At 36.7% G+C, this 14,931-nt stretch overlaps 1 protein-coding gene across 2 annotated transcripts in view; it reads left to right on the plus strand.

Moving 5' to 3' along the window:
* PRKD3 (protein kinase D3) overlaps positions 1-14,931 on the plus strand; it is a 91,665-nt gene that overhangs the window by 29,411 nt on the left and 47,323 nt on the right. For both annotated transcript variants that reach the window (XM_072635862.1, XM_072635861.1), the window contains exons 3-4: positions 7,432-7,570; positions 8,197-8,328. In XM_072635862.1, coding sequence (XP_072491963.1) covers positions 7,432-7,570; positions 8,197-8,328 — 271 coding nt within the window. The remainder of the gene's footprint in view (positions 1-7,431; positions 7,571-8,196; positions 8,329-14,931) is intronic.

A 14,931-nucleotide genomic window follows, 5' to 3' on the forward strand; every position in this document is an offset into this window, starting at 1 on the left:
TCTGTTTAAAATATCATGTTATTATAATCTACTCTCTTCTCCCTCCTTCTCTCTAGTCTTAGGAAAAGAGGCATCCATACTCTTTGCTAATATTAGTCTCTGTCATTAACTTCATTTCCTCTTATATCCTCCAGCATTTTGTCTCAACAACTGTTCCTTTTTTTACGCATCTTCAGCGTCATGCTTTGTTGGCTCCCATTTACCTGCAAACAATGTTCAAGTCTCCGTAATCATAAAATCCCTCCTCACTCTCCTATCCCAGCCAACAAACCTTGCTTCCATTTTTTTTTTTGTTGCAAACTTCTTTTAAAAAGTTGTACTTAGTCCTAATGCCTCCACTTCTTTACCTATCACCTGTTTTCTTCTTAGCTTCTTGGGTTATGGTTTGAACCCTATTACTATTTTCAAAGATAATGCAAATCCTGCAACTTTTTTTTTCCAGCCCTCATCCTTGGTAGTATTTGACCCTGCTGACCATTCCCTCCTTCTGCATGGTCTCTGTTCTCGTGGCTTTACATATGGCATACTCTCATGCTTTTCTTTTTTTCTTTCTCATTCACTGGCTCCTCAGATCCTTCTGAACATGAGTCCTATCTGATTGGTTAATGTAGATGTTCTCCCGTAGTCCGCTTTGACCCTTTTCTTCTCCCTCACCTCTTCCTTGACAATCTCATTCATTCTCACATGTTTCTAGCTGTAATCCTCCCTTTCAGCTTCCAGTCTGGTGAGACAACACCTTTCTAGCCCTGATTCATGTTACTCATCACCCCATTCTGTGCTTCAGATGGATTAGACCCACTCTACCCCTCTGGGAACATACCCTCCTGATTTCAGTTCTTTACATACACTGTTTCCACTTCTTCCTAGAATGGCTTACCTTCCCATTTTTATGTGTGGAATTGCTGCCTTTTCTTTCTTTAAAAGTCTGATTCAAATGTTACTTTTTCCAGAAGGCTTTCTTCCCTCAAACCTTTTCTTGTGCCCCCTTACCCTTAATAATGATCTTTCCTTTTGGACCTCACATGGCCCTTTATTTTGTTCTGTGATGCACAAAGATTCTAGATTTGAGCTAGGATCAACTCTAGAGGTTATCTAGTCCAATACCTTCTTTTTATTGATGAGGAATGAAAGGTTAATGAGTTAATTAACTGTCCAAGGCACTCCCAGGTGATGGATCAGTCATTGACAGAGGGAAAATCTGAATGCAGATCCTTGGATTCCAAAACTGTTGTTCTCTACTGCATTTACCAAACAAATAAAATATGCCAGTAGTGTCAGTGCTTCACCCACTCTTCTGTTCACTTTATGCCCTGTGTTGTCAGGTCAGTGAGGTGGGAGACATGAATTTGCCATTGCTTTCAGGCATTTCTTCCTGTTTGTGTTTAGAGTGAGCTTCTTACTGCCCTGAGTGTGGTTCTGGAAGCATTTTCTCATGATACCCGGAGACAGTGCTAAGCCGTCTTCTGCTTAGGCTAACATTGCTGGCAGAGGCGCATAGCCACAGTTGAGCTTTCTAGCATTGCTGGTTAGCTAGGAGGACCTGGCTATTTCCCCGTTAGCTTTCTCGGGTTCTTGATTTTGTCTTGTGATGAACAGGAATTAATTACCTGCAAATCCAAGAGTTCCTTTAGGTCCCTTGGGGGACTGCAGGGAGTCTGTGAACTTGGAGGGAAAAATGATCACTTTATTTTCTCCAACTTCTAATCAAAGTCCAACATTTTCTTCAAATATTTAAAAACATGATTCTGAGAAGAGGTTTCACTAGATGGCTAAAGGGATCTGTGAAGAACCTAGTGATAATCCCTTATATGTTGACACCTTTCTAAGAACATTTTTCCTCCTTAATGTCAATGTTTTCCCTTATGTTAAGTATTTACCATTTTCCTCCCCTTCCTATTTGAGTAAAAGTCCTGCTTCCTTTTGGTCTCTTAATCAATAGTTTATCTGAGTAAAGTAAAAAAATAAAATTTAGATTCATTTGTTTCTGTAACCATTTCAGCTGCATCTGCTTTCTGATATAGACTGCATTCTTTTAACTTTTCTAGTGGACTTTAGTCCAGTGTAAGCAGTTATTAAAAGTTTATTAATTTAATTCAAGCACACTATACAGTATAGCTCTTCTTAAACTATGGGTTGCAACCCCATATAGAGGTTTAAAAAGTGCTGAAGGGGTCCCGAGTGGAAAAAGTTTAAGAAGCCCTATATATAACCACAGTGAAGGCTAATGTGTTCTCAGTCATGAGCCCCTTCTAGGAGCAGTAGTAATTAGAGGTAAGCAGTAGGGCAGTTGAAGGCAGAATTAAGCTTTATTGATATATTCAGTGATTAAACATTATTCTGGATGAGAATATTCCAAACATTTTTTGGAGATATCTGTCCATATTCAGCAGGTTATGTTGAAGAAGGGTTTGTAGACTGATAGTGCTATATAGGTATGAATGGTGTGGGGAGAGAAGGAGGGAAGGGAAGAAGCATTTAGATAGTACCTACTGTGGGCCAGGTATGTTGCTAAGACTTCCACTACTATGATCTCATTGGATCCTCACAGTAGTCCTGGGAGTTAGGTGCTGTTATTGTCCTCCTTTTATAGTTGAGAAAATGGAGGCAAACAGAGGTTTAGTGACCCACAAACAGGGTTTCACAGCTTATATGTCTAAGGAATTCATCTTCCTAACTACGGGCTCAGATCTCTTTACTGTGCACCTAGCTGCTTCAATTATTATATTATTATTATTTCCACCCAAGTTATCAAACACCTGCACTCTAGTAAGCCTATTCATATTAATGATGGCTTCTTTGATTGTTGTTAGAGACTTGCCTTTCAGGCTATTTCTTCTAGTAAAATATTTCTTTTCAGTCTATATTTCAGAAAACATTTCTGTTCAATTTCTTATAATAAAATTCTTTGAATTATGTTCTTTAGTAATAGTATATCCCTGAATAAACCCTTTATTATTAACACTGTACCCATTTTTATTTTTATCTGGATTTTCCAAAGTGTATCCTTATTGTAGTTCCATGCTTCTGTGTAGATAGATAGGGAGGACACCTTTCAACCTTGAAATCCATCACTTATCTTTAATACTCCCAGGCTTCAAGGCTTCCTAAAGTTTCACTTGTTTTTAAATCCTGGCTACAGTGTTTCCCTCATATTTCTGCCAACATTTGATCTCTTTCTGTCAGCTCACATTCTCTTATTCTAGTTTCTAGTTATTTTTCACTATTATGTCTTTACCCATTTTGTCAAGTTCAGCTATCTTTTAAAAAATTAAATAAATTAGTGACATCTTTTGTTTATAAATCACCTTCATTTCCAAATTTGGCCATCCTAGCTCACCAGCCTAGAAAGAGGAAAAAAAGCTCAACAAAAATAAAGCATTAACTGAATCTGACACAGTATGCTACCTTCCATAGCCATATCCTCTACCTCAGCAGAGGAGGGAGAAACGTGCATTTTTTCCACTCTTCTCAGGGACAAGGCTTGTTTTTCTTTTGTTTGTTTTTGTCCAGTTTGTTTAGTACAGTACCTGGCAAATAGTAGGAGTTTAATAAATGCTTCTTGACCTGACTTGTTATTTTCACTTATCATCATCACTGTAAATATTGTTTTTCTCACTGCTTAATTTCTTTATCAATTCATATTAGTATTTCTGTATTTTATATTAATTTCTTATGGAGTAGTAATAACCTTATATTTGTGTACCCAAAAATTTGCAGCCATCTCAATCGATGGGTATCTACCTTGTTTCCATTTTTTTTGCAACCATATAAAGTTTAAGAATATGAAAAACCGTTTTACATTGTCTATTTTGTAATTTAAATTATGCTTGTAGATAAGCAGGGTGTAAAAATTTTGCAAATTCAGAGAATGTATTTACCCTTCACCATCACCTCACCACAGTCTTCGCAGTATTTCAGATTGAATTTTTGAATTAATAGCCTTTATATTCTTCCCAAATTTTTACCTTTCCTAGAGTAAGGATGTAAGTATAGGCAAGACTAAAGATAAGTTATATGTAAGGCTAAACTGGTCATCAAGTTGGGTTTTATATTCTTTAAGCTATAAAAAAGCTGAATTGGAAATTTTATTATGCCTTGATGTTTTGTTAGTGAATTCAATTTTTTTTTTAAATTCCTAAACTATGTGTATATATTTTTGGTCAGATGGCTTCAAGGGTTTGTTAGATTTTTTAAAATTTCTTGGGTTTATTTGTTTTTGTGGGGATAATATTTTTAGTAATATTTCTCTTGATTCCATCAATGTGGTTACTTATCCTACCAGTACAAATCCTAAACCATACATATCAGTTCACCTTGTGTTACTTTAGTTGGGATAGCTATGATCTTCCTTTAGCTATCTTGGTATTAATATGGGTACCAATGAAGCACATGGCCTGTCCAGTGTTATCTCTTCTTCTTGTACCATGATTATTCTCTATGTTTTTCTCCATCATAAATCTCTTTGGTGATATCTTTTATGTTACTTTTGGTGATCACTCGATGCTACAGCCTCTTTACCCACTATGCAGCTTTAGTCCTTTGCAAACTTGTGGCCTTGCAGGATCATAGCCATGTAGTATCACCAGAGAAATACTGGTGTTAAGAAATGTGGGCTTTGGTTTCAAGGAGAAGCTGTAGGATGAGAAGTGGAGAAACACACACACACACACACACACACACACACACACACACACACACACACACACACACACACACACACACACACACACACACACTCTCACTCTCACTCTCACTCTCACTCTCTCTCTCTCTCCAAAACAGGGAGTTTTCCAAAATGGATTCCAGGATTAATTATTAAACCCTTAATCCCATTCTTTTCTAGACCCAGTTCCTTATTAATCTGCAGTGTCTAAGATATATACACATATGAACCTTAGCCCCAATTCTAAGCTCTTTTTACCCCTAGACCCAAGTCAGTTTGAACTTCAGCCCATTATGTCTAGTCTCCAAGTCATTTCTCTAGGCCCATCACTTCCTTAACTTGTCAGCCTCACCCTATTATTAGGAACTTTAATCCATATTTCATTGGAACCCCCTTTCTTTTCACCCCTTACCTTAGACTTCTAATAGTTACATCTTATATGGTTCTGGCATATGTCTGAGAGATATCTCATGAGAGAGGTGCAGTTTGGGTACTCAGATGCTTTTTTTTTAATATTCAACAAAGAATAAAGAGTGGGATTTTTCATTCTTTGAACATTTCAGTCAATTGCATGACTGTAAAAGATAGGATCTGCTCTAGAATATCATTTATGATATTTTTTATCCATTCATTCATCTATTTATTTGTTCATTTATCTGTTTGTTTGTTTAGCCTTTTTATCTCACCAGGCATAAAAGATAAAACATACATATATACCAAAATATGCATTATAGCACTTTTTTGTATTAGTAAAGAACTAGGAGCAAAATTCAGTGTTTGTTGATTGAGGAATGGCTAAACAAATTGTGGTACCTATATTTCAGTGTGTATTTGAATAGACACTCTTTAGAACTTGTTGATTAGATACATTTCAGATAGACCATCCATAACTGACATTGAATAAGGGACCCAGAGTTGAGAAGTACAAGAGTGGACTGGAATGCTTTTGGGAATGTGCTGAATTGGCTCCAGACTTCCCATAATAGCAATTGGTCATCTTTTCAATAAAGTTATTTTTACAGGTTTTGCTATTTAGAACACCACTACTTCCAAAGAACTAATGATGAACATCATATAGGTGGCAGTGGAAAGGCATATATGTTGGATGTGGGCAGGCTGCAACATATAATTTAACCAACAAACTGCCTACCTTTGTCTAGCATTAGAATATATTGGAATAGATATGTACATGCACATGATACATATATGTACATTCACACATGTGTATATATATCATAAGTGGTAATTATCTTTGTGGTGACCTTTTTACAAATGTACTGCAGAACAAGATGCTTAAGAGGTTCGTGAAATTATTTTTTTGGTTGCTTTTGGAGACATTGTGAAATTAACTACAATAACTCCTTTATTTGCTTATCCTAGGAAGAATTCTGAGCCATCTTTCCATTTAATTGAAACTTATTTTTGTTTCTGTTTTCATTTATAGCTATTACAAGAATGTAAAGAATGATGTGATCAAGTTCTTTTACTCTTTCAGTAGATAAGGATGTCATATTAGAGAACCAATAGTTGATACTGTTCATAGGTGCAGTGTAAAGTGCCTAATTCTTAGCACCTTTTGCCCCCTTATCTGGCTGTCTCTCACCATCAGTGAAGAAGAAGAGGATTACACAGGGCTGAGTCTGTTTTATCTTTTTTTAAAATTGCTATGGCCAAAGAATTCCTCACCTAGTGGCCAACATACTGTCCAGGACCTTATTAACTTGTTACCTTCTTCTTAGCGTGTTCATCCTGCCAGTTAGGCTTCTGCTAGAGTAGCTTTTGAGAACCTGTCTTCCCCACCATAGTGAGACAGTGATGTAGGACTTTTGACTTTCTGATGCCTAATAACATCTTCCAGATATTTTCTTTAAATAAGGTCATAGCTTTGGATTCTTAGCTTTTAATCCTTAAAGTTATAGCTTCAGTTATCATGAGGAAAGTTGTGTCCTTTTCACTGAAAAATGATTTTTTAAATTTATTTTTTTCTGCTGCAGATGAATAAATGAATTAAAAAGCAGTAACCAAGTGCTTACTATGAACTAGGCATTGTACTAGTTACACAAAAGCTATGCAAAAAGTGGAATAGCCCCTGCCTCTAGGAACTTTCATTCCCAACAGGAAGAGACAATGCATACATGTAGGGAAGTAGTGGCTATAAGGAAGGGAGAAGTTTTGTTTGGAGAATCTCAGGGATGGTGAATTAATGGGTCATCCAGTCCATTGACATGCCCTTTCCAAAGCAAGGATACAAGTAATTTGATAATTGTGCCCAGAGCAAGAAAGAGCAAAGGAGAGGAAGGGGTAGGTGGCAGGGCAAGATGGACAGGTGGATGAAATGTGAAGCATAGTCTTATGTCAGCCTTTTTGTAGTGGTGTAGTGGATAGAGCACTGAACCTGGAATCAGGAAGACCTGAGTTCAAACAACAATAACCAAATAATATCCCATGAAGTTCCAAAAATACTGCAGAAACTTGATAAATAGGAATTGAAATTTGTACTGTTGTTTCAAAATGTCTAAATTTTTATTCCTCTATATTTTTTTCTGCTTTTTAAAAAAAACTTAGAATGAAAACATGTAGCAACTTTTTGTTGCATTATTAAAAATTTTGTTTTGTACTTTTAAATGTAAGTACAGTGGAATTCACAGTTGACATTTTAGGATTTGATATTGATGATGGCAAATAGAATGTTATAAAACTTAAAACGTTCTTTTTTTTTAAACTAAGAAAGCTGAAGATATAGTGATACAAAATTATTTTTCTTACAGTTCCCAGAATGTGGTTTCTTTGGCATGTATGACAAAATTCTTCTCTTTCGCCATGACCTGAATTCAGAAAATATTTTGCAGCTGATTACCTCAGCAGAAGAGATACATGAAGGAGATCTTGTAGAAGTTGTTCTGTCAGGTAAATAAAAAGGCTTGTTATTGTGTTTCCATTTAATTTTCAAATAAAACTTAGTTAAGGATCCATACGTTTTATGCTAGGTATTAGACAAACATGAGTAACACTTGGTTTTGGTCCTCCAGGGGGTTGCATGATTCCCATGTGATTTGTACTTCCAGGCAGGTATGTCTTTAATGGTTCCCTGCCATGTGGAGATGAAAGAACCCTAGGGTGGATCTGATCGAAGATAAAGAAGTCATCATAAACCTTGAGTACAAGCTAAAAGGTTTGGCGTTTGGTCTGAAATGGGATCTCCTTTTGTCTCCTGAGCCAGAGGCCAACCTAGCTGCATGGATGCTCCACCTCCTCTGTCCCATAGAATAAAATTGTTTGTTTTTGAGGGAAAAGAGGGGAAGAACAATACAAAAAGATAAAAGGTAGAAAATTATTAGCAGTTTCTAAGCCTTTGTAGTGTTCTAGTTTAAAAAGTAAACAAAACCCAGGAAGAATTTATCTTTTATGGTCAGGTGAAATGTTCAAAAATAATTGACTCATTACTGTCTTTCATATATGTTCTATTATGTAAATAAAATTTGATTGTCTCATGTTAATTAATAGGACTTATTGTAATACCTTTCTTTTAAAAGCTTTGGCTACAGTAGAAGATTTCCAGATCCGTCCGCATGCACTCTATGTGCATTCTTACAAAGCACCTACCTTTTGTGACTATTGTGGTGAAATGCTTTGGGGATTGGTGCGCCAAGGATTAAAGTGTGAAGGTATGGATTCTAGAATCTTCTTATTTGACAGCTTTTAGCATTTTAAAATGGTATATTTATAAAGTGCATGTGTGTGTGAGAGTGGTGGGGTTATGTTCAGGGGAGTCTATGATAAATTTAAAGTGTTCCTGTAGTCCGTCTGATGAGCATTCAGGGCATGAACTTGGTTTGGAGATATACAAGGGGCATCTTTCCCCGAAATGTCAGAATGTCCATTGGTTCAGTAGTGCAGTACTGATTTGATTTTAGAGACTGAGGTTAACTCCCCATGATTAGCTGACTGAGACTCAACTGTACTTCCTTATACTTTCTGTATAAGCAAAGTGTTTAGTTTTAGTCTTTCTTGCTCTCTTTAGGTCTTCCTTTGCTTTCCCCTTCCTTTTTTTCTGGTGCCCAAGGATAGGGAGAGAAGACATTTCTTTTCCTCACTCCCAGGAGCAGTTGATGGTAACTTGGGTCAGAAATGTATGGTTTTGGTAAACATGAGCTTATACAGCCTGAGAGGAGAGATCCTGAGATTGGAGATTGAGTACTCTTCCCATCTTAATTGATGGCAGCACTCAGGGCATTGAGAAAAACATTTCAGAAGCTCATAACAGAAAGAGACACATGAGAGCCCACTGAGCCCAAAGGAGACCCCCTCAGCTTTGGGAATCGTCCTTTGGGTGATTTCTATTTCAAGTTTGGCTGCCATTCCATATGTAGAGAGAGAGAAGATTCCTCTGGAGAGAGTATGGAACATCTCACATACTCCCTGTACAGCGTTCTCCTTGGACAGCAACGTCAGTGAATCATTGAGATAGTGCAGGTCTGATGGAAAAGGACTTTGTTTAGCAGCCCTCAGAGGATATTTACCTTTGCGGGGCACTGTGAATATAAAAGGGGTTCTGTGTGACCTTGTAGGAGAAAGGAATCTCATTGAAATTGTAGCTTGTTAATAACCCTTTTAGCACTTCTTACTGGGGGTGAGCTGATAGACTGCTTGAATCCTTTATCTGCTGAATGTTCCAATCTCAATGAAATTTTAAGTTATTAAAGGTTAAAACTACACTAAGACATGTGAGACACTCTGTACTTCTGTATCTCTTTATGGGCTTCTGTGAATTCTTTATGAGTAGATAACCTTTTATATTTTCTATAGGATAAAATAAAGACTGCCCTACACTTGATTCTCATATTGTATCTTGAGTACTTGTATAGGTCCTCGAGCCCTTTTTTAATCTATGTTTGGAGAAACCCATACCTAAGCTCTGTTTTAAGTTTATTAGGAGATTATCTTGGAGTATCTTCAAGTGGGAGACAATGAGCCAGTTAGAGAAACAGCCATTTTTGGGGTCAGCCTCAAGATTGTACCTGGCCTCACATAATCCTAGAGTCTTGGGAAACCCTGCTCATAGCTTACATATTCTAAAGTCTGCTCTTGCAAAAACAAGTCCTTTGCTTTTCTAGTGCTTAGTAGGAAACTTAGATACATGTTACTTAGTCTTTAAAAAAACAATCTAGATGGAGATATGTTTAACATTCAGCAGACCTGGATACAACACAAAAGTTAGAATCTTGCTTTTACGTATACACATATTTATGTCTAATAGTAAACATCTCTAGGACAAGGATGGGAGGAGAGGAGGGAAAAAAGAAGGTTACATGATAACTTTATTATATATTTAAAGGGGAAAGCAGGTTTTACATAATCGATTTGCAGTTTCATGTGCAATCCTCTTTTTTCCTGTTCTACTTTGTTATGCTTGTTTTATTTCTTAAGTTCAAGGGAAAAAGTTAGAATCTGGAAACTATATAATACCACTGTATATTTTGGAAGAAATGTATCTGTTAGTCTTATTTCCATTATACTTTTTGCTTTATGGACAAAATTGGAAAAAAAAAACATTGATGTGGTGATGTTATTTTATATTTATAATAAATTTGCTCCTTATTGGTTGTCATTAAGTTTTCAGTTTATGCACTGCAAAATAAAAAGGATGGATAGAACTTTAGATCTGAAATCTGTAAACATTTGGTTCCTTATTGAGGTTTGGGTAATTTTGTGACTTCAGTTAACTGTTCTTCCCATGTTTGTGTGGCAGCAGAAAGAGACCTGTTAGGCTTATGGAAATTTAAGCTGCATTGTGTAAGTTGGAATGATATTGGAAACTGTCTTCCTTGAGGCTATGGAAGTTCAAAGAAATTTATATTTAAGGGTACAAATGAGTGAACTGACTCTGGGGAAACCGAAGAAACTTAATGGTTTTGAGAGCTTCAAGGAATAAAAAGTGTCTAGGAGGTGTATAGCAGCACAATTTGGCATAAGAATGTAGCAATGTCCTAGACTCACATTTCTAACAGAACAGGGCTGGTGAAAGCATCTCCCCTCATCCCCACCTTTGGAATTCTTGGGGTAACCCTGAGGAGTGGTGATGATTTCTTTCTTAACCCTATGACCTTGAGGTCCTCCTTTTCCCCTTTGCCAACACTTGAGGGACACACTCTTCCCTCTATTCTACCTGAGGCCTTGGGGAGAGTGGACTCAGATTTAAATCAGTTCTTACAAAGCATTAGCTCCACCAAGTTAATTTCCAAATGCAGCATGGCTGATAGTTGATTCTTTCTCTCTGCTGCTTACTGAGAGAATGTAAGTTCGTGTAAGTTACTTAAGTTTCTATTCCTCTCTCTGTCTTGTGGCTGATCCAAAATAGATTCCACCTTCTAAGCTTTTGGAGTGGTGACTCCCTCTCTTGACTACTTGAAACTTACAAGGTCACAGGCATCTCCTCCCTAAAGGAGTAAAGAACAGAGGTGGCCTGTAATCTAATCTGAGACCTTTTCCTGTGTACCATTGTAGCTAAGGCAGCTAAGTGGTAAAGCACTGCACTGCAGTTAGGAAGCACTTGGGACTCTGGGCAAGTCACTTTGCTTCTGGGTGCCTCAGTTTTCTCATCTGTAAAATGAGGATAATAATAGCATCTGCCTCTTAGGAATGTTGTGACAGTAAAAGCAGCTTGGAAACCTTATGATGATGATGATGATGACAGTAATAAATAATCTTCTCTCATCTAAACTGTATCTAGACAACAAAGAGAGAGCAAAACTCAGATCTTGGCTGCCTGACTGCCTTTGGAATGGAGTCTTGTTTCTGGGTCTGCAGCCAGTTAAGAGTCTGTATCCTTATCACATGGTTAGCAGACTGGAAGCAGCTTCAGAGTGCCTGCACATGCTGCAGAGTGAGAAGCAGGGTGCTTAACATGACTTGTGCGTTTCTAGAAGCAGCCTCTTCCATGTGGGGAATTAGTGCTTCAGCACATCTAGCTGACTTTCATAAAAGTAAGGCAGGGCGGGGGATTGCAGTAATTTAAGCAGGGGGTGAGCAAGACTTACAGTAGCAGTAGAAGAGAGAAGGGGCTGTATGTGTACAAGAAATATTCTGAAGACAGATTTATATCGTGTATGTGGATGTATATATATATATTATACACTATATATCATTATATGCATATGTGTGTATATATTTATATATATAATTATATAATATAAATTATGCATAATTTATATATATAATTGCATATACTATATAATTGTATTATATAATTTTGTATTATATATAATATGTAATATATAATTGTATATAATTTGTGTCATATATATAATTTTACATTATATATAATATAGAAATATATAACATAAATATATACTTATATAACATATTATGTATTATATAATAATATACATATTAATTATACTAATACTGATTAATTATACATATATAATTAGTGTTATATAATATAATTTGTATTGCATATAAATTATATATAATTATATATTATGTATATATAATAAAATATATAAATATATATGATGTACACACACACATATAAAACTGAAAGTAATCATGGAGGTAACTAGCAACAAGGGTCACTGGGAAAGACAACTTGAAGAAGGTAGTATTTGAGGAGCTAATTCTGGGATGCTGATAGAACAAGTAGCTTGATTTAATAGAGAAGATGCTGTCTCTAAAGTAAGAGAAACTTGAATTCAAATCCCTTCAATACTTTCTGTGTATGTGACCCTGGACACTTAATCGTTATGGACCTCAATTTTCTCATCTGTGAACTGGGGAGTTTGGACTAAGTAACCTCTGAGGTTCCTTTCAGTTTTAAACCTGTGTTTTTAATCACCTAGAAAGTAACCAGAGGAGAGCCACTAGGATTGTGAATAACACTGAATCCATGGTATAGAAAGGTCTGAAGGCTATTTCAAGGTATTCGGATATTTAGTCTGGAGAAGAGACTAAGACAGACAGTGACAGCTTCCTCAATGTATCAGCCTGAAGGCCCATCATGTAGAGGTCACCTGCACTAATCTTTCACCCACCCTATGTAAGGAATTCTTTTTACAGGATCCCTAAGAGGTTTTGTCTCCATTGTACTTGAGTGTGCCCAGTCATAGGGAGTTCCCTTTTTCATATGGCTCAGATCTACTTGTTCAAAAGTTCTTTTTTATGTTGGACTGAAACTACCTGACTTCATTTCTGTCCACTTTTGCTTGAAGGCCTAGAGGCCAAAAGAGGATGTTGTGGCAATGATGGAGAAAGATGGAAGGAAAATAATGAAGATGAGCAAGCAAGAGTCGGTAGATGAGATGAGTGTGGCATTCAGGGTTACTTAATTACAAATATAAATGGCATTTCTAGAATGCATTTCTAGCACCTATATTTACTGTGTGAACGTTTTGTAAAATTAACTTTTTGGAATGGATGAATGTTAAAAAGTGATATATAGAATTTTAATATATGCATTCAATTTTTGATCATAGGATTTTTAAATTACATTTTTTGTTGCTCCTTTCCTAAAACTGTTCTTGTGATAGTTTATTGACCAACAGAATGATGAGCAAAATGTAGGAAGATGAGTGAAAAATCCAGTTAATTGAGGACTTCTACCAAAATGTCAGTGTGAAAGATTTTGTAAAACCCTACCATTTCCACCACCTCAAAACAACAGGAACCAAATAAGATGATAAAATTACAAGCAGAAAGGAAAGGAAATATTCCTACCAGGTAAAAAGACAACAGAAAACTATATGATGGAACCTGCTCTTCCAAACTAAACTCAACATGCTCCCTTCCTAGCATAGCCATTTTGCTAGGCCTGCATGCCAGGTTTTGAGTGTGGTGGCTTCTGTCCTTTCTCTTTGAAGTTGCTTTTTGAAAGTGACATGGTTTGGCCATTCCCACACCTATAACTGAGTGAAGGTAAGGATGGAATTTCAAATGTATCCAGATCCGCAAGTAGAGAAATTCAACATTTATGAGGATAGTAGATAGGGAGATATTCAATATAAAGCTGGTTAGCAGAGCAAAGAGTTCTGTACCAAATGAAAGGAGAGGCACAGGGCACAAACCCAGATGAGATTATCTTCCCTCAGTGTTCCCATGGGATCCTTATTCCCCTTCTGATGTTGGGAAATCACTGAATTCACCTTGTCTTACTTCTCTGTATAAGATAAAATAGGTAGTAGTGGATGAGGGAGCAGGGGTGCTAATGGGATAGAAGAAAGGGCAAAGATGGCAATCAGGAGAAAGAAATTAGTGCATAAATCCAGCTTATACTGAGGATAACCAGAATTGAAATGCATGAAGAAAGACAAATGAGCAGTCTAGAAAATGAATAAATACTATGCAATGAAAAATAGATACTTTTAAATCTTTGATGAAAGAGAAAGTAATAAATTCTATGTGACCTTCAGAAATAATGAAACAAAAGCAAGAAATTGCAGGTGGTTTAGAAGGGGATCCGCAGTATCTCCGCTTCCTTTCCTTTCACTTTCTTTTTAACTCTCTAAAATCTGATTTCCAACTCCATCATTCAAATGAAATAACTTTCTCACAAGTTGTCAGTGATTTTAATTGGCAAATCTAATGGCCTTTTATTTTTTCACTTCTCATCCTGCTTGACCTTACTGCAGTCTTGGATAATTAAAAAAATCTTTTTTCCATTTATTTTTCATTGATGTTATGATCGCTCTCTTTGTCTTGATATTTTTCTCTCTAGATTTTCCTGACGCTGCTCTCTGTCCTATTTCTCCTGACTCACTGACTGCATCTTCTGTCTTCCTTGCTGGGTTTTCATTCAAGTCTTGCTCAATAACTGTGGGTTTCTCTTGGGCCTTCTCTTCTCCTTTTATAGTATTTCACTTGAAGCTTTCATTGGCTTCCAGTTATCTCTGTGTAAATGATTCTCAGATTTATTTGTCCAGGCCTGATCTCTTTCTGGAACGACAGTCTCATCTCCAGCTCCTTGTTAGTCATCTCAAACTGAACTTTCCGTAGACATTTTAAACTTAACATATCCAGAATGGAACTTGTTATCTTTCCCTCCAAAACCCTTTATTTCCCTTTTGTGTTAAGGGTATCACCATCTTTCCAGTCACATATCACATCCCTCAATTCTTCCCCCCAGACTCCTCATCCAATCAGCTGCCAACCCCTGTCATTTCTGCCTTCAAAAATATTTCTGTATATACCTTCTTCTGACACTGCTAGCACACTGGCGCAGGTGTTTGTCACCTCACAACTTGAACTATTAAAGTAGCCTTGCTGCTTGGTCTCCC

The sequence above is a fragment of the Notamacropus eugenii genome, chromosome 1 (genome assembly GCF_028372415.1).
Source record: "Notamacropus eugenii isolate mMacEug1 chromosome 1, mMacEug1.pri_v2, whole genome shotgun sequence".
Taxonomy (NCBI): Eukaryota; Metazoa; Chordata; class Mammalia; order Diprotodontia; family Macropodidae; genus Notamacropus; species Notamacropus eugenii.